The sequence below is a fragment of the Bombyx mori genome, chromosome 17, assembly GCF_030269925.1.
Source record: "Bombyx mori chromosome 17, ASM3026992v2".
Classification (NCBI taxonomy): domain Eukaryota; kingdom Metazoa; phylum Arthropoda; class Insecta; order Lepidoptera; family Bombycidae; genus Bombyx; species Bombyx mori.
Window position 1 is genome coordinate 3,442,514 of NC_085123.1, and position 27,823 is coordinate 3,470,336.

General features: G+C 38.5%; 1 protein-coding gene across 2 annotated transcripts; it reads right to left on the bottom strand.

Moving 5' to 3' along the window:
- Positions 1–158: 158 nt before the first annotated feature.
- LOC101740900 (WD repeat-containing protein 81) lies at positions 159–25,316 on the bottom strand. 2 transcript variants are annotated; one of them, XM_012690318.4, is made up of 19 exons: positions 24,825–25,316; positions 23,310–24,195; positions 22,773–22,932; positions 20,706–20,865; positions 19,564–19,688; positions 18,951–19,129; positions 15,707–18,166; positions 15,266–15,441; positions 13,718–13,905; positions 12,917–12,992; positions 10,767–10,946; positions 9,793–9,953; positions 8,820–9,086; positions 7,950–8,157; positions 7,393–7,548; positions 7,151–7,285; positions 5,682–5,828; positions 4,133–4,239; positions 159–3,452 (listed from the first exon to the last, which is right to left on the bottom strand). In XM_012690318.4, the coding sequence occupies exons 1-19, from the start codon at positions 25,023–25,025 to the stop codon at positions 3,221–3,223; spliced, it is 6,204 nt and encodes a 2,067-aa protein (XP_012545772.2). In that variant the 5' UTR covers positions 25,026–25,316; the 3' UTR covers positions 159–3,220. The 2 variants fall into 2 exon arrangements, with proteins under 2 accessions (XP_012545772.2, XP_037872631.1); XM_038016703.2 differs by lacking the exon at positions 24,825–25,316 and having other exon boundaries at positions 23,335–23,472.
- Between the last annotated feature and the right edge of the window lie 2,507 nt (positions 25,317–27,823).

Here is a 27,823-nt window from a genome sequence, read left to right on the forward strand (position 1 = left end):
TTTCTGTCATCTATTTCAATTTCGTCTATCATAATGATTATCGTCCAAGAGTTTTTATATAAAACGTAATTTTATATATTTTATTTAATTATCACAACTGACCTCTACTTCTCACCATAAGGTCTACCAGCCATTTCATATTAATTAAAAATAAGACATTTTTTCTTCTTCTAAAAACATTTATTACAAAATTTACACGTCTTACATCCCTTATTACATTAATATGTAGGTACATTAACTGTCTTATCCACTATATCTAATGTGATACTACATAGTGATATAAACACCCACGCTTATTTTAAGACGTTATTTATCTTCTCCTATAAAGTTTGGCACCAACAGGAAACCAGACTGCATATTTAATAAACAAATGATTATTACAATTTTGTGATGGCTAATGAAATTGTATCATAGGAATAGAAGGCAACAAAGGAAGAACCTTCAAAATGCAATTTTTCAGAGTTACATGAGCAACAGATATGGAATTTAGATATACAATTCGAGAGTTTAAAAATATATAAAAATTTCCGCTTCCAAATAATTTTGCAGGATATTTTTGTTTCAAATGCTAAGCAGAAACTGTCTCGGACAATTTTGCAGTGAGTAAATAAGCTCACTCATATAAAAAACTTCATTAGACTATTCTAAATAATAGAGGGCACCTTAAGGAATGTTGCAAATTTAAATATCATTTTTATTCCAAAAAAATAAATTCCAGATAACAATAATTGAGTTGTGTAAAAAAATAAGCCACCATTTTTATCAAAATTTTCATTCTGCTAAATTACCTAAGAAACTAACATTTTATTAAAATATAATAAAATAGATTTACACCATAATGAAAAGGTTAAATTGTACTTATAAGTTGTATTGTGTTATTTTCACTAAAATAATACAATGAAAACATTGTTATTATGCATATTATTATGTTTATATGTTATAGCTCTATTTTAACTAAAGATTGGAATGATTTATAGAAATTTTCAATAATTAACAAAAAAGTCTAAATAGTTCTTAAAAAAAGGTTTTATTTACTTTTATTTGATTTCAATGATGTTAAAACATTTTCAACAGCTACATATTTTTTTAAATAAATAAATCGCAGTTCTTGCTTCTTCGTAATTACTTAAAAAGTATTTGTTCATATACTGTTATTATGTATTTAGAATCTAATTTTGTAATCCTTAAAACTATTTTTACGGATTTTAGTCGTGTCATTCGTGACCAAGAAAAGTGTAAAAAAAAGCGTAATTGAACCCAAAAAATAATTTTAATTATTTTTACAACACGCGAAAACCCTAAAAATACTTAGCCTTGTGATAATTGTTTAATCAAAGTGTTTGTTTTAGTGAACGGAAGTACGGTGTCCGACATAGAAATAAGTGTCAAAAAATTAAATTATATTTTATAATACTTTTCTGTACATACTATCAAGTGATGAAGTAATTAATTCTATATGAAAACTTTAAACTTCACAGGGTTGCCGTTTTAAAATTTAATTATAATTAGTTTAAAATTATGTAGTAAGAATATTAATGACTTTTTTTTTTCAACAAAAGAACACGTCGGCTTGCTCACAGCTGCTTTGTTGTTGTATTGTTCTATTTATTTGATAGGTACTTGCTTAGTTAGTACACGCATTTGAAATTCTACTAATCTTTGGTACATTTGATATACACAGATTTGTTGCCATTTAGAGATTTATAAAATTAAACGATTATATAAATTTTTATTACTATTTGTTTATATTTAATAATCATATATTTACTTGAATATATTATTTAATAAATTAAGTAATCTTTATTGACATTTTTATACAAGAACATTTATTATAATGGAAGTTATAGATGCGATCTCGTAGCTCCGATTCTGTGGTTCTATTTTGTACTTTAATTATGTATAATACTGTAATAGATTGTTGCCGTTTGAGTTAGTCTCCCCAACTATTGTCTTGACTGAGGCTTTTCTTGGAACCAGTGCTGGATATTGCTTTGACAAATAAATATTTTACAACGCTTTACATGACTTAATGTATTTCTCAATAAAATAATATTGGAGAGGCCATATTCAGCAGTGGGCAGCTTTAGGCTGAGATGACGATGATGATATTACATGACATTGACATGACAATTTTGTATTGTGTTGAATGTTTTCTCTGTGATTAATTTATCTGTGGAATCGCGGGATCCAAGGCCAATCTGTTTTCCCTTGGGGGTTATCTGGGTCAGATCGTTCAGTCGAATCGTGCGGTCACGCGCGGACCGTAACTACGACACCGGACCGAAAAATACCAAAACGACAAATACCGATTAACGATCGCGAAGACGGACCAATACTTGTGATGCCTAATACTACATTAATATTATGATAAAATTATGATCGATGTTGATTTCAAACACTGCACGCAATGTACCACGAACAGAAATCAAAGGTCAACGACCTCGCTCGGTTTGCTTCAGTTTACTCAGGGAAACGAATAATAGTTTAAAAATATTCAAATAGTAAGTCTAATGACATAACATTAACAATTTTAAGATTTCTTATTAAAATAATCGAATATAAAATATTTTTATGGTGAGATCGATTGCGCGTTAATAAAATAGTTCTAATTGTAAACGTTGACTTTTAATTAATGGAATGACTGCGATTCTTTTTAAAGTCGCATTAACTGTAGTATACCATATATATCGCATTCATAGAATAATTGAAGACATGAGTGGATGAAGGGGTTAAGTACCATTTAAAAAAAAAAAAAAAAATATTAGGCCTTAAAACTCCGGGTTTAGAGGCTATTTTTAGAAATCGCATGTAATGAAGGAGTTATGTCCGAAAAAAAAGTATAAGTAACAAAAGTTTGATGCTAGTTTTCTCAAAAACGAATTGCATTATATAACCTTCATCCACTCATGTCTTCAATTACTGGCGACTTCAATTGTGCTCTATAACAAAATGGAAAGATTTTGTTTTATTGCTTAGAGGGGCGGACGAGCTCACAGCCCGCCTGGTGTTTAGTGGTTACTGGAGCCCATAGACAGCTACAACGTAAATGCGCCACCCACCATGAGATATAAGTTCTAAGGTCTCAAGTATAGTTACAACGGCTGCCCCACCCTTCAAACCGAAACGCATTACTGCTTCACGGCAGAAATAGGCGGGGTGGTGGTACCTACCCGTGCGGACTCACAAGAGGTCCTACCACCGGTAAATGTGTTGTGTTCAATCAGCACAGCAGACTTATCGTTCCGTTGTCGCTTCCCAAGAGCAGCAGTCTGTTCATCGGCAGCACGGACATGCAGGTGAGGACCCCCTTGAAGGTGTCCGAGCGCAGCTTAGTGCTGGAGAAGCCGGCGTCCTGCTGCAGCGAGGTGTGCACTCCGATCCGGTTGTTGGTGGTTCCGGATATGAGCTCCTCGTTGTGCACGGATAGGCAGTGCACCGGCTCCGGGCTCCCTCTGAGCGTAGAACAATATTTGCGTTTAATGAAAACCGTGCTAGACTTCACAATACTGTACTAGTGGTGGGACGTCTTGTGAGTCCGCACGGATAGGTACCACCAGCCTGCCGATTTCTGCCGTGAGGCAGTAGGCAGACCAGCATACGGCCTACCTGGTGGTGAGTGGTTACCATCGCCCACGGACTTTAGCAATGCCAGGGGTAGAGCCAAGTCGCTGCCTGCCTCTACTGTTAAAAAAGTGAGACCTTAGAACGCATGTCTCAAGGTGGGTGGCGAATTTACGTTGTAGACGTCTATGAGCTCCGGTAATTACTTAACACCAGGTGGGCCGTGAGCTCGCCCATCTATCAAAGCAATAAATAAATAAAAACCCGGTTTCGTTCTCGGACGAAATCGGTATTGGAGAATGTATTTTTTTTTTTCTTAGATGGGTAGACGAGCTCACAACCCACCTGGTGTTAAGTGGTTACTGGAGCCCATAGACATCCACAACCGTAAATACGCCACCTACCTTGAGATATAAGTTCTAAGGTCTCAATGTAATTACAACAGCTGCCCCACTCTTCAAACCGAAACGCATTACTGCTTCACGGCAGAAATAGGCAGGGCGGTGGTACCTAGCCGCGCGGACTCACAAGAGATCCTACCACCAGTAAGAGAGAGAGATTCTGAGATTACTTCAAATATGAGATGAGTTCTCCATCGTCCGGCTTCCACAAGGCAGTCACTTGGTCCAGCCCGGAGCTGAGCAGCCTGTGCTGGTCTACTGCAGCCAGACGCAGCACCTTCAATCAAACCAGCAATGGATTAATAAAACGAGCGCTATGTAGTGATCACAAATGTCCCCATAGCAACTAATAATTACTAGACGATGACCAAGCATTGCTCGGTTTTTTATTTTTTTGATAACGCCATCTTGTTGTGTCTTTAAAGCAGTTAGTTGCCCTCAATTAAGAAAAATAGTATTATTATTCGCCAATAGATGTCGGGAAGAGTCATAAAGTTCATTATCGATAAAGTTGATTATTGAAAACACGAACAAAACAACATTTTCTGAACAAAAATTTTTTATTAGATTTTTTTTTTTTAAAGCTTAGTTTAAAAATCATGCTTTAATAGCTTTTATATTGTACACTATTCCCCTCTTATACATCGTATTTCTCTCTGCTATTGGTTTGCTGGAAGAAAACTCATGAATGAGTTAAGCTCGCCTTTGTACATAGTATTTAGACATTCTTTAAATCTGTTTTTTATTTTCTTTGTGTGTACAATAAGTATAAAATAAAAAAATAAAAATAAATCGTAGCTAGATCGATTTATCGCCCCCGAAATCCCCTGTATACTAAATTTTATGAAAATCGTTGGAGCCGTTTCCGAGATTCAGATTATATATATATATACAAGAATTGCTCGTTTAAAAGTATAAGATAAGATATGTATATGTTAGCGGTAATTATATTGCAATGATGCTACGCCAGTCTCGGGATTGTCGGGCTGTCGATAGCACGTTAGGTTGTAATCCCAATATACGTTAGCCACTTAACTGAACACGTGTCTTATTAATCCTTGCCCGATATAGAGACTCGACAGGTACATTTATTAATGAAATATTTTAATAAGTATTCACAGATAAGCCTTTTAAGTTATTGGTGGGTTTGGAAGTAGTGCTCTGTGCCATTCCCCTAAAAATAGTGAAGTAAATAACTTAAATGGCTTATGTGAATGATGACGTTATGATTCCATCTATCGCGTCCTTTAGTCTAGGATGAAACTAAAATGCTTAAGACTTTCTTATTTCGAAAGTGATTTAATTATTTTATATTCTTCGTTCAGTCATATGTGGTTAGTTTTTTATGCTTTAAATATAAATAAAATGTATGTAAATGTGTGTAACAAAGAAAATATTGATCAAAATCCAAGATGAAATAAATCTGAAATTAATTATTAGTTAAAGTAACTTTGCCTGTATAGGGGTATAGCACTGCGGTCCTAGCACAGGGTGCCACCTGATGGTGAGCGGTTACCGTCGCTCTGTGTGCTTACTGCGAGTTTTTTTATGTTCTCGATAGCGTAAAAGTTAACTCAATTTTGGAATTGGAACGTTTGCCTACGTTTGCCGCTAGGGGCGCTGTTCCAACTGCATACAAATTTGAGTTAACTTTTACACTATCGAGAGCGTTAAAAAGCTCGCATTAAGCACGCGGCACGTGTCGCGCGGCCGGCGTACCTCTCCGTCGTGCGGCTTCCAGGCGGCGAGCGGCAGGCCGGTGCGCAGCTCCAGCACGGCCACGTGTCCGCTGGCGAGCCCGCACGCCACCCAGCGCGCGTCCCACGCGCACATGCAGCGGATGTACGTGCTGCCGCCGGACCACAGCTGCGGACCGCCCACACACACTTTACTCCAGAACATTCCGACACTTTTTCTTTCCTACCTAAGCTGGGAGCTTTGAGAGGCTATTTCAGCATAACCTCAACTAGTAGGTGAGCTCGCGAGGCTCAAGCCTGACGACGTTGCTAACACGAACCCTAGCAAGAGCCGTGCTTCGCAGAATCTTCCACCGGATCGGAAACGCGACCCACTGAGAAGATCCGGCGAGAAACTCAGTGGGCTGTGTTTGAGGGTTAAATTACTTGTCGAGCCCTTCACATACAATAGACTAAGCACTCTATCTTACTAACACTCGCTTGAACAGTTGCTACCTCGCGCTCGCACCTACAGCGGGGCCTCAATGTGTCTGGCAAGATGTAAGAACCATTAAAACTGTCTGGCTATTGGGGTAACATATTTTTATAAGTCCCTAAGTAACATATTATTATATAAACTTCAGCTTTTATAGTATAACGAAAGTATAATTAAAATTTATTAGAGTTTAGGGGTGTCTGGCAGGGGGTAGCAACTGTAAAAAGTGTCCGGCAATGGAAATCGTGATTCCTAAAGATATTCTGGAGTAAATAATAATAAAAATTAACTTTATACTTTAACGAATTTAAGGTACTATTTTATATACCTTTACTGCCTGCTACCTGCCCACGATCGACACTCTATAGTCGCAGGTCGTTCTTACCTGTGTTGGAAATATACACAGAGAAACTTTCAGCTTTTATAAAATAACGAAGGTCTGGCTGTCGCGGGCTCTTGGGCTATGAAGAAAACCACAATACAACACATCGAAAAAGAAGTTTCACTTCATTCACGTGCGCCAAGTTGCACGCGCATCGTTTTTTTGCTAGTTCATTTGACGACGCCCTTAAAAGGACATTCGGTTGGATACATACATATTGAAATCCTATTTATCAATTTGTATGTACCGATATACCGATTAAATACGCGAGTATAGGAATTCAGTGGCATTTTGCGATGGAAGCGCGAATAAGGAGCTTTTACTGTACTCTAGTTAACGTTTAAAAGTAGACTTATATCTGACTAGCTGTACCCGACTGCTTCGCTGGGCTTTTAAATTTATCATTATCATTTCTCACCACCACAAAGATTCTCATCATTAACGCCCCCGCAACTGGTGTAGGGCGTCCAACACTCATATAAATATTAGCCTATCCATTAAATACATGTGTTTACTCCATGGATACCAAGTTTCAAGTCAATCGGATGCATGGTTCAGTAGTTATAACGGAACATCCGTAAAAACCACTGTAGATTTATATATTAGTATAGATATAGATAGGGTAGTTATTTACCTTAAGCTCGTAGGAGTGGTTGGGGTCGCGTGCGTCTATGACCCTGACGGTGGCGTCGTTGGTGGCGGCCACCACGGTCGAGGAGGCACCCGGCAGCGCACGAACTATGCTCACGGGACTCTTGATGCTGTCCAGCTACAAAGTCATCACATCACTACCACAACACTATGCTTTGACAGTGAATCTATTTAATGTTACTCCGGTAAAAAAAAATTTAAATAATAATAATAAAATGACCTTACCTGTGAAACAACACTCTCCATGAACGGGTCCCATATGTGCACAACGGAGTCGGTTGAGACGGCTAGACGCTGCGACTCTATGAACGAAAGAGACAGAACGCCCTTCTTGTGCCCCGTGTACGTCCAGTTGCACTGCGTTGTGGCGTTGCCGTCGCCCTGGGCATAACAAAGGATGGTGTATCCAAAGGTGGTAGATTCTGTGAAGCACCATTCTTGCTGGGGTCAGTGTTAGCAACTCTCTCAGATTGCGCCCCGTGAGCTCTCCAATTAGCTAGGGCGTAAATGGAATAGACCCTAAGGCTACCAGTGAATGGTGCATTTATGAAATTATAGATCTATAAAACTTTTAAACAGTAAATTATTATTGTAGATAATATCTATGGGATCTATGGGCTTCATTAACCACTTAACACCAGGTGGGCTGTGAGCTCGTCCACCCATATAAGCAATAAAAAAAAAAAAAAAGCTAGGAATCCGTCAGTACCAGTCACCCGGTACCTGGGCACCACAGACCACATCACGCGACCCCTCTTTCCACCTGCTGAACAGGCCATTACCTGATTCCTCAGAGACCAGAGCTTGACCGTTTTATCCTTCGATCCGCTCATGAAGCTGTGCTCGTTGTCGAGGCAATGTATCGACTTGACCGAATGCGTGTGCCCCGCGAACGTCTGTAGTTTGATCTGTTTTAAATTGAACCCTGTGTCCTTATCGGCACGGCCTATTTCATGTTCCCAATAGATCAGCCAGTCGCCACGTAAATGTCTGTAAGCATACAATCGCGTTTTGCCTATAGAAATTTTATAGTCATTATTTGACACAGTTAAGGTCCGTTTAGACATGTCGCATTCAAAGCTCCCAAATTGGAGCTATCTCCTGTGTAAGCCCGTGAAAGAGAAGAAACCCAAGAGTATTTATCGTAGACAGACTGGTAGTACGCAATCTGTGATATTTAAAGTCAGAAGTGAAACTTCTTTAGACGCGTTGAGAGTAAAATTTAACTAGCCGTAGATTCGTTACGGCTAGAGATAGATAAATAGATATAGAAGAGGTGGTTTCTCTTATACACAGCATTCCCTATTACAAGAGAAATTTGATCTAAATATTAAAAATGAAGAATACTACACCCCGCAAAAGAATTTTCACTTCTTTCACGTGCACCAAGTTGCACGCGCTCAATTTTTTTTTTTTGTTTTATTTTATATACGGATATTCAGGGCTATTTCTGGTAGACAGTAAATAATGTCGGTCTTCACTGTTTTGCCAAATTTATAGATGTATTTATTTCAGTTATAGCAAATATTAAAAATATATATCAAGCATATTCCAAAAACTTCGCAAAAAAAATCTAACTAGAGGTATGTAACACAAATAGTATTATTATTTTTATCGATTATTTTTGTTTTAAATTCACCAAATCGACTGACCTTTCGCTTTTAACACCGTTGTCCATTTTGTACGAGACCACGTCGAAGCCCTCCCCTTGTCCGGCGAGTTCCGTTCCCGCGTCGCTGGCAACGTCTATTCGATTCCCGACCAGGGTGACGTTGGAACCGAAGCTGTTCGAGCTGGAGATGTGGTCCGCGGGCGCGTCGTGCGGGCGGCTGGGCGTCGCGCCGGCCCGGCGACACAGCGGCTCGTCGCTATACGAGGACTGGACGCGCTTGTCTGCACGCGCTATCTGAAGGGGGGAGCTGAAATCGTTTCCGTACACATTAAAGATGTGTAGCTCCTGAGTGAGTGATATAGAATATACTATACTATATATATTACTGACGGTAGGACCTCTTGTGAGTCCGCGCGGGTGAATACCACCACCCTGTCTATTTCTGCCGTGAAGCAGTAATGCGTTTCGGTTTGAAGGGTGGGGCAGGCGTTGTAACTATACTTGAGACCTTAGAACTTGTATCTCAAGGTGGGTGGCGCATTTGCGTGATGTCTATGGGCTCCAGTAACCACTTAACACCAGGTGGACTGTAAAGCTCGTCCACCAATCTAAGCAATAAAAAAAATATATATTTATGACTCCCACCGATAGAATGTATCACTAAATCACACTAGCTCCGAATGTATCAGTAACTCAGCTCTAGCTAGATCACTAGCTCATTTGTCTCGTGACATGTATCGCGAATTGATGAGCGAACGAAAGAAAAATGTATGAGTGAGATAGATGCATTGTGTGGCTGTTCACTTCACGCTAATTTCGTTTCGACGTATTGGGTTGTCAAAAAAACGTGTACATTATTTCTATAGGAGCAAAGCTTAACATAACTCATGTGTTTTTTTAAACTAAATTTATATCTGCTTTATTCTTACATAGAAATGAACAGTAATGAAAAATGACGTAATTTACCCGTAAAAGTTATTTTTAATTTTGTTAATATGAAGTCGTAAGATCACCTTATCGAATGATTCTGTTCGTATTTTCTGCATAAACCTTTCACGGTGTCCAAGTTTTTGAGGCAGCGTTCCATGGTCTCCGTGCCGACCAGACGCGTGAAGCTCGTGTAGGTTTTGTGAGCCAACTCTTCGTCGAATACCATTAGTAATTCCTCTTGGGCCTGGAAATTATTCCACATCATTCTTATCACATAATAATATATTCGACGAACATATACGATATCTAAGTTATTAATGAGGTCAACTACTAGGAACTATTTGATTACTGTTAACCCTGTTACCTGTTAGAAACCAAGAGTAGAAGTTAAAAGTCGTCGTGGCCTAAAGGATAAGACGTCCGGTGCATTCGTATCGAACGATGCACCGGTGTTCGAATCCCGCAGGCGGGTACCAATTTTTGTAATGAAATACGTACATAACACATATTCACGATTGACTTCCACGGTGAAGGTATAACATCGTGTAATAAAAAATCAAACCCGCAAAATTATAATTTGCGTAATTACGCAGTAATTACTGGTGGTAGGACATCTTGTGAGTCCACGCGGGTACCACCACCCTGCCTATTTCTGCCGTGAAGCAGTAATGCGTTTCTAGAACTCGTATCTCTTTTTTATTGCTTAGATTGGTGGACGAGCTCACAGCCCACCTGGTATTAAGTGGTTACTGGAGCCCATAGATATCTACAATGTAAATGCGCCACTAAGGCTCTAAGGTCTCAGTATAGTTACAACGGCTGCCCCACCTTTCAAGCCGAAACGCATTACTGCTTCACGGCAGAAATAGGCAGGGTGGTGGTACCTACCCGTGCGGACTCACAAGAGGCCCTACCACCAGTAATCTAATATCATATCATATAATATCTCAAGATGGGTGGCGGCTATTACGTTATACATGTCTATGAGCTCCGATAACCACTTAACACTAGGCTATGAGATCGTCCACCCATCGCCTCAATAAAAAAAAAATCTCACGGTAAGCGTCCCTGAGTCTGGCTGCGCGGTGACCCTGGGCGGCGTGCAGGCCAGATCGGGACGGTCGGGCAGGTCGGCCCGCACCACGCGCCCGTCCTGCACGCGCCACTCCGCCGTCGTGCCATCACGACATATCTCCAGGAAACCTTCCTTCGGGTCTTGACCGTCAGGGTCTTGTGTCTGATAAATTCAACAAGAATATCTTATCAAATTTAAGTGATTTTTTGGTATTTGAAAAGGGCACGTTGCATCGTATATCTATACTAGCCGTAGATACTAGCCCGCTTCGCGGGGCATTTAACATTTTTATTTATTGTCATTATTATTAGGGAGTCCAACACTCACATAAATATTAGCTTATCCATTAAGTACATATATTTTCTACATGGATACCAAGTTTCAAGTCAATCGGATGCATGCATGGTTCAGTAGTTATAACGGAACATCCGTAAAAACCACTATAGATTTAGCGAAGCGGGCGAGTACAGCTATGTATTTATGTTATTATACAACCAAAGGACGGTTAACTTCGGGCAGGCTACCGGTTATAAGCTCATGCTAAATCCATATGCAGCATTTTTATAGCCCTTGTAGGCATTCTAGCATACGGCTCACCTGATGGTGAGTGGTTACCGTCACCCATGGACGACCGCAATGCCAGAGGCAAAGCCAAGCCACTGCCTACTACCCAAGTCGCGGCCTACTCAAGAGCATGACAAGAGGTCATGCTACACCGAACTCATAATGTTGGATAAGGACAAAAAGAAGAATAAAATATCTAAAGGTAGGTGTAGACGAAACGGTCAGCATTTCGGCCTCTTATAGCTATTTTCTGTCAAGACGGTGCCCTTTAATCCAGTTTCACAAAAGCATGAACTTTGCCATAAAGTTAGCGAACAGAATCCTATACACTGATCCGAGAGAGAGTCCATCACCCAAGATGTTAATTCAAGTCCTTGACAGGCTGTCACAATCACAGTGTATGTGATGTAAGGTACCTGTGGTTACGCCGGTAAGAGTAATGCCATATATCACCGAATAGTCGAACGAACATTGAAGGATCTAGTAGCACCTAGAACGCTCGAGAAGTACAACGCCATCTATTGTCAGATAGCGGAAACACAATACTCGAAATGTGTGGAATATTCTAGATAATTCTGGGGTGTGGTATCGACTATAAGAGTTGCAGAGATGGTACGCAGTCAGTCAGTAATCGGAACTACATCAAACCGAAACAGCGAACGGATCACCTGAAGCGAAGCGGAAGAAGCGAATTGACAATTTTAAAGTGTTTTAAGTGCTCTATGTACTGATAGAGTGTTAATTTGCACTTCGGCATAATTTTTTTATTTATCCCGAACCCCAGCGCGTAACACAATTCAATGCAAAATCTCCATAGTATTCAGTTAGGTCATCTTGCAAAAACCTAGTACCGAAAGTCCAGTGAGCGCTCCAAGCACATATCTGGATCGACTTTTGCAGTCTTTTGACATTGACTTAGGAACTCTTTGGTGTGCCTTGGCCCTGAGGTAAGCCTCAATTTCAGTCAAGTTTTAGTTTTAATGTATTTAGTACATAACATACTTTTATACTAATACACATTATAGTATATGGTTTGGGACAGTATGGTATACATATTATATTATAATACGTGAAGCCAAACCTTTTTACGAAAATTGCGCCAACGGAGGAGTATGGAATTTCCCACACTTATAGAGAATATAGAGAAGTGCAAAATGCTAATTTTTTTTTATTAAGCATAATAATACATTAAGTAAATAAAAAAACATTACACACACTACCATGTATTTGACACAACACATATAATAATATATAAAGTCTTCATTTATTGTCAAACTTCTGTTATTGTTTAAAGTCTGTGATCAAATTAGTAGTCAGATCAGAGTAGATCAGAGTAGATTAATATTATTTGCCTATAGGTTAGTTCTTGGCGAAATCTGTGATTATAGAATTAAAATTGTCTTTAAAAATAGAACCAAAATAATCATCAAACTTATATTATAATTTCAATTAATTATAGTCGAATTTCGACTACTGGGGGACCACTAGTATTATTATATTATATTATTATTATTATGTTATTATAACACAATAAAGCTCTTTGATGATAATAAAAAAAATGTACTTACAGCCTCAGGATACAGGTCGTCTTGCTTCGGCCAGTTATCGATCTTACCAGTAGCTTTGTCGAACGCTAAGAAAAATCTGAAAAATTTAATAAATTTAGTTCACATGTATCAGTTAAATGGTATTTTCTGATGTAATTTGTCTTCATCTGATTCGGTATATGGCATTGTCTCTTTCGCAGCGTCCTTGGTCTTAAATAGAAATTAACAGGTAGAATGACCTAATAGCTAGATATGAGTAAATTCATAACATCACTACTTTAGTAAAATAGTAAAAGTAGTTATTCGTTGGTACAACAAAATTGCGTGATGTCTCATAAGCAAGCTGATCGGGAAAAACAAATATAAAATATTTTTAGAAATTAAGAGAAAGTCATTGGAGCTTGTGCTAGACAGAGACAGCACTGTATAATGAACAATGATGTCAACGTTCAAAGCCGTCACACAAATTTTCTCGCCAATCAATTGGCTAAAACTAGATAAGGCATCTTCTTTCGATTCCCACAACCATATAGATGTGTGGCGGGAGCCATCACAGAACGCAAGATATTTGACAGATGCCTGAATATCGCTTACGGCATTTTCAAGATAAGTGACGTGACTTCGGAAATTCCAGGCCGGCTTAATACTCTCCACAAGCCTCTTTTAAAGAAGGACATGTCATAGCGCTCGGGAAACACCGTGAAAGGGAGCTCATTCCATAGCCGGATGGTGCGTGGCAAAAAAGACCTCTGAAAACGCACGACATGAACAATCAACTGACGTAAAAGGGAACGTTAGTTTTCGTTGCGTCCCTCCCCTCACCTCTGCAAGGCCGGCACGCACAGGTGTCTCCTCGTCATCTCCGGCCCCACCCTCAGCGCCAGCACGTGCAGCGCGGAGACCAGCTTCCGGCAGACCGCGCGCCGCGCCACCGCGCCATTGGGGTACGCGCATCGAGACGTCGACGACAGGCGGAGGGCCGGCTGGAGGATTATTTTCAAAAAAGTGTCCTGGAATTTAAACAAAGAACTAAATTTTTAAGCTATTGCATAGCTTTTATCGCGGGCCTTGAGCGCGGCGACCGAATCATGAAATTCCGTAACGAAAAAAACCTTACACCCCTCACTCAGCCTACCATGTAGCTTGTGTTCAACACATTCACATGTTGCGCTTGTGTAGTGTTTGTGAAAAAACGCGTGGCGTGATGTCACACTGCATGCGCATCATGAAAAGTCTGCCCATCTATCTCTCGCGCGGTCTAGCTTATGAGTGTGAAGGGGACAGTTAAGGCTTTGCTGTTATTAATGTTTAATATGGCGTGGTCTTGTTTTATTATTGTTTTAATATTAAATTATCATTGTCTAATTATAATTGCATAAGTTGATAAAAAATTCTATGCAATAGCTTTACCGCGGCAGTTCCCGAGTGCCACACGTTTTTTTTATTGCTTAGATGGGTGGACGAGCTCACAGCCCACCTGGTGTTAAGCGGTTACTGGAGCCCATAGACATCTACCAACGTAAATGCCCCACCCACCTTGCGATATAAGTTCTAAGGTCTCAAGTATAGTTACAACGGCTGCCTCACCCTTTAAACCGAAACGCATTACTGCTTCACGGCAGAAATAAGCGGGGTGGTGGTACCTACCCGCGCGGACTCACAAGAGATCCTACCACCAGTAAAGTTGGACGGCGACACTGAATAAACCCTACAATTGAGTCTGGACGTCGACCCAAACCCAGCATCACAATGGGCGGTCTTATTGTTACACGAAACAGTTTTTTTAATACGGTTCATACTGTTTAGAGCAATCCTGAACATGAAACTTTATATAATTGTTGTTAGTTCGGGAACACACTATACTCTATTCCTATTACGAAGTCCCTTTGAACACTTCTTAGAACGTAATTCCTCACGTTTCGCTTAATTTGAATCTTCTTTTGTTCATGGACGTAAATCATCGAGATATAGACAAACTTTTATATTAATAACACATGTTTAATTTTTTTTTGATGGATGGATTGAATGAAATGGATGGATTGCATGAAAAACGATATGTGTCCCCTATTACAGATAGTGAGCGAAGAAATAGTACATATATGATACAGGAGCATGGAAGGAGAAAACGTATTGCGCCTACCCCTTTGGTAGGCAGCGGCTTGGCTCTGCCCCTGGCATTGCTGACGTCCATGAGCGACGGTGACCACGTACCATCAGGTGGGCCGTATGCTCGTCTGCCTACAAAGGCAATAAAAAAAATAAAAAAAATAAAAAAAACCCCGGGTGACTGGGAGAAGGGCAGGAGAATGATGATGATTAGTTATTTTAGAATTACAAATGTTTAGATAAACATAGCAAACCACTGACTACCTGCAGTTGCTCCATGATCTTGACATCGGACATGTAAGGCACCAAATATTTGACCAATTGCAAGCATGCGACCACCCCGCCCTCTAGCGGGGCGGACAGCCTCCTCCTACAAGACGCTATCAGCTCGCCCATGTGCGGCAAATATTGAAAAATTATTAATTGTTCCCCATACATAGCTGGAAGTGGAAAGCATATAAATTAGAATCAAATTGAATTTATTTTATTTGTGAAATAATTTAAAATTAAATATCTGTTTGTTTTGTTTTCTGGGTGAGAGAAAAGTTTCTAAAGGTAATGTAGATATTCCAGACAAACTTCTTGTACAGCAGTATTAGATAAGTTGACTAAGTTAATTAAATATTTTGCAGAACACAGAAAGGGCGTGACAGAATTTATTAGTTAATTATCAAGTACGGTTTTAACTGATTTAATTATACTTACCGACGATGGAAGTAAGACAATTTATTACTTTCACGGCACTCTTATCGCCCACGACTCTGCTGTTCACTATTGATATATCATCGAAGTCATCTCTCTCGTCTCCTTCCCACGGAACTAAGTTATCTTTCCCAATATAGCACAGCGTCAGCATTTTAAGTAAATTCCTCGTTATGTACCTGCAAGTGAGCACTGGACCGAGCCTGTGGGCCAGCCAGATCAGACTCTCCGAGCTCATATCCGATATTTTACATGAACTGTTCTCTTTGAATCTCATATTGTCTTCGCAGAAATTAAAGGTTTCCATATTCTGAACGTCTGTGTTCTTCGAGAACTCTAGACTCTTCACTTGCCGCGAATGAGACTCCCTCCGCACCTCGACTTCTGAAGGATTCTCCTCCGCGAAGCGCAAGTAGCTAGTGAACATTGATTTTGTCGGTATGTCTATCGTGGGAGATGTTGGTTTCTTGGCGACCGACGCATCAATGTTATCTTCGTTCGTGATAATAACACTGTGATCTTTTGCGTTAGGAGTCAAATATTTTGTAGTACTCGGGGATATGCGATCTCTCGATGGCGAAGGAGTGTGAGCCTCCTGGACGTTGGAACCATACGAGTCAATCGATTCTGTGGGGGACTTGCTCCGGCAGTTTGTGCTCGGTCTGTCCTTGTCACTCTCGAAGTGGAACAATTCGTTTTCACTGCGATTATCAATGTCCTTCTCTTTGCTATTGTTCACTTCTATGGCCTTCTCAACGATAGGAGTAGTAATATTCTCAGATCCATACGAGGTGTCCGGTGAGAATATGTCAGTGGCGGTCGACAAAGCGCTTTTTAGATTATCGTCAGAGTACCTCGGCTTCTTGTTAGCCATTGCACGTTTGTGATTCAAATGTCCCGGTGAATTTATTTCACTGGACACATCTTTGTAACCACCGACGGCTTCGACTAAATGCTGCGTGAAGTTGTCCAGGAAACATTGGAGGCCCAACCTGACCATTAATTGTAGCAAAAAGATGTGATGATATAATTTAACAAGTTTCTGTTTGTTTGTGAGTGCCGTCGCGGTTGTGTCGTCGGCGTCAGTCAGCTTGTGCTGTTCCGGCCGGTCTACGATAAAATCATCATCTTCATACAAATTGAGGATGTATTTCATCAACTTCTTTCGTGTCTCGTTCGGTCCCAGAGCCTTGCTGACAATGTCAAACAAATACCAAGCTGCCAGCACCGAAGTTTCCTTATTCTGCAGTAATTCGACATAGTGTGCCAGGAATATGTCCATGACATCGAATTGAGTGTTCCTCTCGATCTGATTTAGAAGAACGTCTAAATGTGTGACGCACGCCATTATCTTCCCTTCGGCGATCTGCTGTGCGAAAAACGTCTTCGCCTTGTCGATGTTCTGATATTTATCACACTGAATTCCATCGCATACGTAACACGAAAGTATGTTCAATTCGTTACTAGTTAACTCATATTCGTGTAAAGCGCTCAGTAGCTTGTACAATACTGTGAAACTCTGAGGGAACGGGATCAAGTGTTGGGCCAGCAACGGCTGCAACGTTTGCGCTGGGGTCGGAAAGGGAAGACCTTTGTCGGTGACGGGGTTCTTTTTAAATAGCTCGTCTCGTACACACAATCCGTCCTTGAAACTTAAGCTCGGTTGCTGTACGTCGAGGAGCAGGGAGGCCATGTAAGTCACGCATTTAGGTAACGCGTTAAAATTGTATTTGAATACGGTCCTGCAGCATTTGTATCTATCGATAAAATCTTCGTGGAACATCCTGAGCGGACGCATCTGCGCGTGCAGGAATATCTCGACGATGAGACAACCGATAACGAGCATGTCTTGTTTGCGATTTTCAGTTATGAACTGCTTGTAGATCGCGGCGTCCGTCGTGTACCTAGTGACGAACGAACGATTCTTTCTCTTCTTAAAAATCGATTCTAAATGCGTGTCGTGATTTAATTTCTTTATATAATCGTACGAGCCGAGAAACATGCGATTAGTAAACGAATTATCATCGTTTCGCTCCGAGTTTTTAATGGCGGATCCCTTTGCTTTACCGTCCTGTTGGGACTTGAATGAATCGAGATTTTCTTTTTCGTCCTTTTCGTTCGCTTTGCTGAAAAAGCATTTCGTTTTGAAGTTATCCAATGCTTCCAGGGCCTGTATTGAAGCGACCGGGTTAAATTCTTTCGGTAAATAAATAACGCCTTTTCCCATTTCCGATCTTTGGACCCTGTAGTGCCTCGAATGGGAGGAGGCCCTACTCTCGGTGACTTGTTGGGAATCGTCGGTGATGGGAGTTTTGGAGAGGGAGCGCGCGCGACTGCTGCCCTTGTGTCGGGATCTGTGACGTTGCGGAGGCACGTGCAGACAAGACACGTGTTGGGGGACGCCGGCCGGCTCCTCCTCATCCTCGGAGACCTCATCAGAGCTCTCGTTTTTAACTGATTTCTCTGTGAAACAATTAGAAAACTATTTTGTCGAAATTTGATGCGAGCGGAGGATCTTATATGATAACGGTTAGTTAGTTAGCTATTCATCGGAAACACCCGGCTTTCATTTGTTTTTTTTTATTGCTTAGATGGGTGGACGAGCTCACAGCCCACCTGGTGTTAAATGGTTACTGGAGCCCATAGACATCTACGACGTAAATGCGCCACCCACTTTCGAGATATAAGTTCTAAGATCTCAAGTATAGTTACAACGGTTGCCCCACCCTTCCAACCGAAAAGCATTACTGCTTCACGGCAGAAATAGGTAGGGTGGTGGTACCTAGCCGCGCGGACTCACAAAAGATCCTACCACCAGTAAATGTTCTATATTCTGATCGATGGGGAGGAGGATGTCACTGGTGACGCTGTGTGAACTATAGCTTCTTAAGATCCCTGGAGTGTGTTGATCTTTACAGTTAAAGAAATTCGAATCACATTTTTAACGTAACAAATGGAATAAATACCGAAATCTTAGAAGGAATGGGATGGTTTGTTACCTTTTAACTTATTCTGTAAGCTCGGATAGCGGGAGCTTCCGTTTTTAATCTCCGGGCTACCGTTCTCGAGGAGGAGGACCATAAAGTGAACCTAATCGTCGTATATGAGTACATGTTGCGAATGAATATAAATATAACATTTTTTGCACTAAAGAGCAGTTCATAATGTACCATAAAAAGAATGTTTCCCTGTTTCCCTATCTACGTGGAGGCAGTTCATAGCTCTCGAGGGGTCACTCAGAACTCACTAGCGTCCCTCGGCAGGGTCCAGTGCAGCGCGGGCGGCGCGGGGGGCGCGGCGCGGGGCGCGCGGGGCGGGTGCGGCGCCGTGAACAGCTGCACGGTCCCGCCGCGCCGCAGCCGCGTGTGCCCGTCCACTAGGGACAGGCAAACGTTCTTTGCTTTGACAGACGCTTGACCTGACAACCTGGTGGTCAATAACATGTTTTATGACACAATCCTTGGCAGTTCCAGGCGCAGAGTCGAACCGCTGACTTCTCAGCATTGAGACTCCTGACACCACCTTTCAAACCCAAAATTTAGGTCCCAAATGCATTATTGGTTTACGGCATAATTGTATAAGGGTGGTGATACCAACCTATGCGGTCTCAGCTCACCTCATATCACAGATATCACAAAATGGTTGTTATTTTTTTTAAAGACTTTAATGTCATTGCCCTTGAACATTCCAGTTTGAAAGAAGTTCGTTGAAAGAAGACATTTTCAAACGAATGTGAAGAATTTTTGGACGTTCACATAAAAACTACGCGGTGATGCAATTCAAATCCACATTCCTTGTACATAACTGACAGTTTCACAACAACCACACATTACCGAATAGCAAATCGGGTCGGTGCTTACTTGTAACCAAAAGCGATGTCTATCCAATGGTGCAGGTTCTCCGACACGTGGGTGCTCTCCAAGGCCTCTCGATGTTTAGTTATAAAGTCCTCAACGCACGAAGCCCATGATGGTATGTCTAAATCCTAAAATTACATAATTATAAATAATTGAAGACAAGAGTGGATGAAGGGGTTAAGTTCAATTTTTAAGATTTTTGAGTTATTACATTTAATGAAGGTGTTATGTGCCTATAAACCATATTAGACCTTAAAACTTAGGTTTAAAGGCTATTTTTAGAAATTATATGTAATCAAGGAGTTATGTACGAAGAACAGTAAGGAAAGTTTGATGCCCGTTTTGTCAAAATTAAAAAATTGTATCATATCCCCTTCATTCACTCATATCTTCAATTAATCTATCGCAAACCCGACTGAGTTCTCGCGGGGTTCACTAGTGTCGTATGTATCTCCCATATTCTAGGTTATATATTACTGGTATAGTACAGTTCAAATTTTCTGTTTCATTATGTACACAGGGTAACTGATTACTCGGGTGGAAGAGTTTGCTAGCAATATTAACATTGTTAAAGTATTCTCAACCCAATATAGGAATATGTTAATGGAAGGAATAAAATATGAAGCACTCGAGCAGAGTTCTTCAAACAAGTTCCAGGAATCATCAGTGGCAGATAATAGCTGGTCTGTGGCCCGGCACACTGATATCAAATAGCAACAGTGACTAATCAGTTTCAGTGAAATCGTATGAATTGTTTGATTATATAAATATAGCGTTTCTTCAGGTTTAAATGTGTAATAACAGTGGTTTATTAACTGTTTAGCATAGTGAAAGTGCACGGTAGTGGGAAAATGAAATGAAGCCCCAGACGTGGCTTCTAAAGTTCTTACAAAAAGTTCACCAAACTCTTACTAAGTAATCACCATTTTATTGAGACTTTATTTCATCCCAATTGATTAAAGTCTCAAATTAATCAAGATTGTCTCATATTGCTTTGAAAAATTATTTCATATAACACAATTTTTATGTATTTATGTATTTTTTTTAAAACTCGACAATGGCAATTATGGCCTTGCATGAAGCCAATTGCCATACTTAAAAAAATAAGAATGCTGCTAGATACCAATAATACTAAATTAACTCACCGGTAAATCTTCATGTATACTTTTGAACACGGTCGGATCAGTGTAGAACTCCGGTATGCACTCGTCAGGGGTCCATTCTTGCATTCGTTGTATCGAAGCAGGATATTCGGCTGGCACCCATTTGTTGCGTACATATTTACATAATACCTCTTTAGGAGTCCTGTTGGGGATTTTAATCTTAATCAAATCTAGTTTTGTAACTTTATTGAGCAAAATGTTTATCTCATTAATTTCAAATTTCGTATACTTGTTACTGGCATTTCAGGGAAAGACTTTGCCATAGTACCACTATTTTTTGAGGTTCAAAACAAGGGGAGGTAACGGCGGCGCAAATATGAAAACTTTTAAATGTGTTAAATGATCATTGCAACAAATAGTGACAGAATTTGGCATGTTAATAGTGTAGTATTTTAATAATTTGGTTCCCTACCTATTAGCTGGTAACTTAAGGGACTATTCCAGCTGGACGGGTAACACCAAGTGCAGTGCTTGGCAGAAACTGCCACCGAATCGGAATAGCGACCTACTGGGAAGATCCATTGGGTATGTTATTAGTTCACTCGTCGAACGGCTTCGACGAGGACGGTGACCGGTGCTTGAAGAGTTTAGTTATGAATGCAGCAGATGATACATCTTTATTATTTAAAATTAAACGACAAGTCTATGACGAAGTGAATGATGCGATTTCGTGTGTGGTTCATTGGTTCCGTATCAATAACCTATTATTGAATAGTAAGAAAACTAAATGTATTAAATTTACTTTAAAATGTATTAAACCATCTTTAAATGTGAGACAAGTGGATAGTGATGTAATTGTTTCTGAGGAATGATTGGAGCTTGTTGAGTCAACCGTATTTCTTGGTATAACAGTGGACTCCAAACTGCAGTGGGGACCTCATATTCATAAATTGGCGAGTAAGCTCAGCTCTGCAGCATACGCAGTAAAAAAAATTAGAATGTTAACAAACGCGGACACGGCTCGTTTAGTTTACTTTAGTTACTTCCACAGTGTCATGTTCTATGGCATTTTGCTATGGGGCAATGCGGCCGATGTAGAAATGATATTTATTCTGCAGAAAAGAGCTATACGTGCTATTTATAACATGCACTCAAGGGAATCCCTGAGGGAGAAATTTAAAGAAATTAAAGTTCTCACTATGCCATCCCAGTACATTTTTGAACATTTTTGAAAATTTGATGTATGTTCGTAAACATATTGAGGAGTTTCCTAAACAGTCGGACATACATAATAGAAATACTAGGAACAAACACAAGCTTGTTGTGCCGATGAGTAGGTTACATAAGATACGAAATTCATTCGGGTGTTTGTCTGTGCGCCTGTACAACAAAATCCCACATGATGTTCAGAACCTACATATACATAGGTTTAAGAAAACTATTAAAGAACATCTGTGCAATAAAGCTTACTATAAAGTCAACGATTATCTAGAAGATTGCACAAAGTGGGAATGAGTTGCTCGCTCCAGGCATTTCAATATTGTAGTAATTGTTACGTTATAATACTCAGTGTAAAAAATTCATATTTAAAAAAAAAAAAATATTAAAAAATAAATATGTAAATAATAATTTTATATGTAAAAAAAAAAGACATGCCCGCTGAGTTTCTTGCCAATTCTTCTCAGGACGGAGGCTAGTTCTTGTGAATTGGCGGTAGTTCTTTTGACGTTCAACAAGTACTTTCATTTATGTTGAATAAAAATTTTTTTGATTTGATTTGATTTGAATAATTTATAAAGTGCAATTAAAAAGTACCGAAAGTGGATCCAACAAGACCTGTTTAGAGCAACGGCGGCTTAGCGTTGCCCGTCGCCTGGGTTAAATCTATTACGGTTCAATATCAAGTTTTTAATTATCATTTTATTATTTCCGACGCCTCCAATACTTTACCATATTTGTGGTCACGGAGACTAATCTATATAAAATGACTATCGATACATAGTTTAAGGAAGATGGTAGGACAATTAGGACTTTATCATAATGAACATATTTACAAACACACTTTTGCTGAAAACCATTTTGTAATGTACATAAATTAGTAATACGAACCTACGAGCCAAGTATACATAACAAGTGATATCAGATAATGCGTCTGACACATGATGCGGAATTTGATCAGCTGAGCTCGTGACGTCATATGTCATGTCCAGCTGATGGTCACCTTTGTTTAGGCGGTATTTTGATTTAGTAAGATCACGCCAATTTCGACCTGAAACGTATCCAAATTATAATTAAGGTTTCGACTGACATTCCTTTAGAAATGGCAACTATATTAGAATAGATATCTACTATTGAGGCCTGTCCTAATAAGCCGAGTTATGTATAATATATAAAGGGTTTATGAATACATTGTTATAAACTGTGACAATAATATCTATGCCACAGCTTGAGCCCTGGGATTGCTACTGCCCATAAGCCACAATAAGCGTAGGTTAAGACAGGTTAGCATGTAGGATGTAAGACTGTTTACTGTGAAAAGCAAAAAATGCGATAAAAAAAATATATGATCTACAGTTACTATCAGACAATGAAATACACAAAAAACTAATTATATTATCTCGTTAAAACAATATGTATAATAATTACCACATCTAGATGAAAAATCAGTTACCCAAGGAACCATGAAATGCGTTTGTGGATCACTAGGACTTCTTCCAGCCAGCACATTGAGGTGTTTCAAGTAATCCAAATTTGATATCATACCATTTAGCCATAGCATACAAATCTTCTCCAATTTAACTGCGTTTTTACGCCAAGAACACTCATCATTGGACTGCGAAGTCTCTGAGTTTGGTAAAGTAACTTGATTCAACTGAGTTCTTCTTTTACTCTGTTCATATATGTCAGTAGGATCGAGGCAATGGATATTGTTCACAATCATGGGTACAACTTGTAGCCATAAGTTTTCCGATAAGTAAATATCTTGCAATGTCAAAGCTCCCAAGCTTAGGCCTCTGTCGCTCATGGCCTTTGCCAAGTTCAACAACTGATAAATGACAAATAATCCTCTTCCATAATTTTTGTCAATTAAATTGGGAGTATAATTCAAACAATCTAATAGATTGTTCTCATAGCTACCTCTATAAACTATAAAGAAGTTATTACTTGTTTCAAATATAAACATAGCAGCCAACAGATTATTATGTGTCTCATGAGGTTTTAGAACTATCATACTGGGTATAATTTCTTCGTAACTAAAATCTTTGATCTTGATTAAGTTGCAACAGTACAGTCTAAATAGTATCTCAGATGTTAGCTGATCGTGCTCGATTAAATTAACAGTTAAATTCTCTGTCCTGCTACTATCTGTATTTTGTGAATACTTTTTATAAGATTCTTTCCAGAGGCTTCTCTGGTTGCTCTGTGATACATACTGGAGTAATTGTGAGAATGTCAGTGGAGTTTCTGAAGTGTTTTCGTTCAACTTATAGCGGGGTAGAGGTAGTACTTTAGATGATTTTTTACGTATAACCTGAAATCATTAGAATCATAAAATTTTTATTGCCACTGTAAGCATGCAAGCCTTCATTGTTACCATGGACATCAACAAGAGGAGGAGCCCAGCCAAGCTGATTCTTTTAATGGATATTTATTTAATACAAACTCATTGAACTACCTAACTTCTACATAATATACAAACAAGGTATTAAGTCTATTGAAATATCTAATAAGGTAAATAATACACTGTTGCTAGAAGAAATCAAAGTGGATTGATTGGTTTTTCACTTTTTGCATTGACATTTACATCTTATACTTTATTTTGTACTTAAAAGTGTTCATCAAATGTTCTTTATTGGTGCTCGCTTTGCTGATACATAGAATTACTATTAAGAAACCAATTAAAACTTTAAATCCTATGACAGATAATAAATTTCTGGTAGGCAGCGGCTTGGCTCTGCCTCTGGCATTGCTGACGTCCATGAGCGACGGTCACCACTTACCATCAGGTGGGCCGTATGCTCGTCTGCCTACACAGGCAATAAACAAAAATAAAAAATAAAAAACATAATTCGCAATCATATTTTTCTATAATCTCAGTATCTCTTGAAAAAAGTCTTATATTGATATTTGAATGCCATGTATTTAGGAGTTAATACGTACTTTAATGAACATTCTTCTGAACTGTTGATGCGTACTTTCATCGGGTTGCGAAACATAAGAAACATTTGAAAAGTTTTCATTTTCGATATTTAACCACTGTTTAATCCAACGTGTATGGACAGTGACTGCATAAACTCCAGGTGTTGACGTGGTTGTAACATTTTTACTACTTATATCTAATTCCTTTACGATATATTCCATTTCAAAGAGAAACTACGATAATATTATTGTTTTTGTTTGTTGCGAAGGAAATATCATTTCATTGTAGGTAGGTACCTACTTTATCTTTGCATTGATAATTTTGACACATTCATAACTAACAAATTGTCAAAAGTCAGCACAGAGTAGGATGGCAGTGGCTGTGTGTCGTTCGTGAATGACCGAAAAAAAGACTTGGGTTCCAAATGGTTTTGTACACGAACTAGTGACGCTGAAAAAACCAGTTAACCAGTTCATAAATGGATTTAGGAACAAGAAATGAACGATAAAATGTTATTATAATAAAAATGAACCTTAGTTTTAAGAATAAATATTTATTTGCAATTAATCGTTCATATCATTAATTTCATAAATATCTTACTAAACACATTACAAGCATGAGTATATCATTGTTTAACATATCGCACCCTTAAAATATAAATGACACTATACGAAAATGTTCATTTTACAGTATGGCCGTTTTAAGTTTTTTTAAGCATTGTATGGGTGATATGGAACATAAAAAATGTAAATAAAGCTTCGTGATCGGCTTAAAATAACAGTTTAACTAACGCTGTTTCAGAATCCAGTGGCGTACCATAAAATTATTGATTATTTATCAATGAGGAAGCATTTAAAAAAAAAGTTTGGTATAGTGTCGGTTATAGTTTGATAGTTATTCAATAATTTTTGCTTAATGACCTCTAAGTCGTTATTTTACCTACAATGTAATGATAAAAAAGAGACAAATAAAACAATATAATTATTGAAATATTAAAGAATACTATTTATTTGACACACGCTCACAGTTTTAGGTCAAAACTACCGCAAATAATCATAATAAAAAATCTGTCTAAATCTAGACAAAGATATTGTCAAAAAAACAGAAACTTAGGATTTGTGTTTGAATAAAATTCGTAATTTTATCATAATTAACATTATATGTATTAGAATCTTGTTCTTACCACTTACTAATAAATACAAATTAATAGAGTTAAATTATTACAAATTAAATACCAAGGTTAAAAGTCTTTTAAAGTACGAACTGTAAAAGTTACGTATAAATAAGCGTATTAAAGGCTTAATCACAAGAGGCAGCAAAAATATTATTTATTATAACTTACAGTAGGTACTTAACTTAAAAATATTGTTTTTCACAAAAAACCCTAAGTAATTATAAAAAATATTGTATCAACATCATGTAGCTAGGTACATCCTATAAAATCTTGTAAAACTGAATTTAAAACTGAATTATGTAAGAACCTGTCGTCTTTTAGCAATTCGGTCTTTAAACATCAAGTTCTAGAACCGAGAAAAATATTATTAAAGTGACAGTAACTTAAAAACATTTCCGCACAAAAATCCGTAAAATAGATCACAAAAAAAACCTATCAAAAACCTCTTCTTACAAATAATAATTAATCAACTACATTTTTAAAGGGTGGACACTACCCACCTAGTTCAAAACTCTGTCAAAATAGGAATTGTAAAAGTTGAGTATCAAACCAGCATCTATAAGGCTTTTCACGTCACTCTTCTTTCTTTCGGATAAATCTAACTTTTGGTTATACAGATGTTGCAATTCTTCAGTCCTCTGGTTCCTTGCACTGGCTCTTTTAGATCCCGGGTTAAGTTCTTTGAAATCATCAACATAGGATGTTTTGTAACAAAATTTTACCTTATTATCTTCAACTTTCACCACTTTGATGACTTTTATATCAGACACCTTTACAAGCTCACTTTCAACGCTTTTGTTCAGTCTAGGAACGGGCAGTTGTTTGATGTGAATAAAATCGTTATAAGCCATTTCGTTTACTTTGAATGGTGTGTCCACTTCTGATGTCGGTTACGTACTGGGAAGGCAAATAAATGGGTCAAGATTTAAGTATTATTTTTATTTGTTGCTCAATCGTTGAATGTGCTGCATCTCCTTCGTTCTGTGTGTATCCACGGATTTAAAACTCTTGTGTTATAGATGTTACTTTTCAGTTAAGTGCACGTCATCGGTATGTACATCTATGCAAGATGATGATGATGATGAATTGATTTTTCTGCTGGCCGCAGCAGTTATCTGAATAGAAAACAAATCTATGTTTTTGTCAGCTAAAGAAGATTTTTTTGCAAGTATTTCAAGACACAACTGCCGATTTCATTTGCTCCACGGTTACCTTGCGATTCGTCCCAGAAAAAAACATTCAGTATTATGTCTTGCAAGCTCAGAGATGGTAAAATTCAAACAATTTATCTTTGACTTGTAGAAGACAGAAAACAAAATCCTAATTAAAGTTATTAAATAACTGACGTTAAACTCAAACTGCCACTTATGCACTTACTCAGTGTAAATATTCGAAAGTATATTTATTTAATAAATCAAATCAAATCAAATCAAATCAAAAAAATTTTATTCAACATAAATGAAAGTACATACTTGTTGAACGTCAAAAGAACTACCGCCAATTCACAAGAACTAGCCTCCGTCCTGAGAAGAATTGGCAAGAAACTCAGCGGGCATGTTTTTTTTTTTTTTTTTTTAATAAATTGTTATTTATTATTTTTTTAATATTACATTATTTTTTTTAAATATGAGTTTTTTACAATGAGTATTATAACGTAACAATTACTACAATATTGAAATGCCCGGAGCGAGCAACTCATTCCCACTTTGTGCAATCTTCTAGATAATCATTGACTTTATAGAGGTACTTATTAACTCCATGCTTTATAGTAAGCTTTATTGCACAGATGTTCTTTAACAGTTTTCTTAAACCTATGTATATGTAGGTTCTGAACATCTTGTGGGA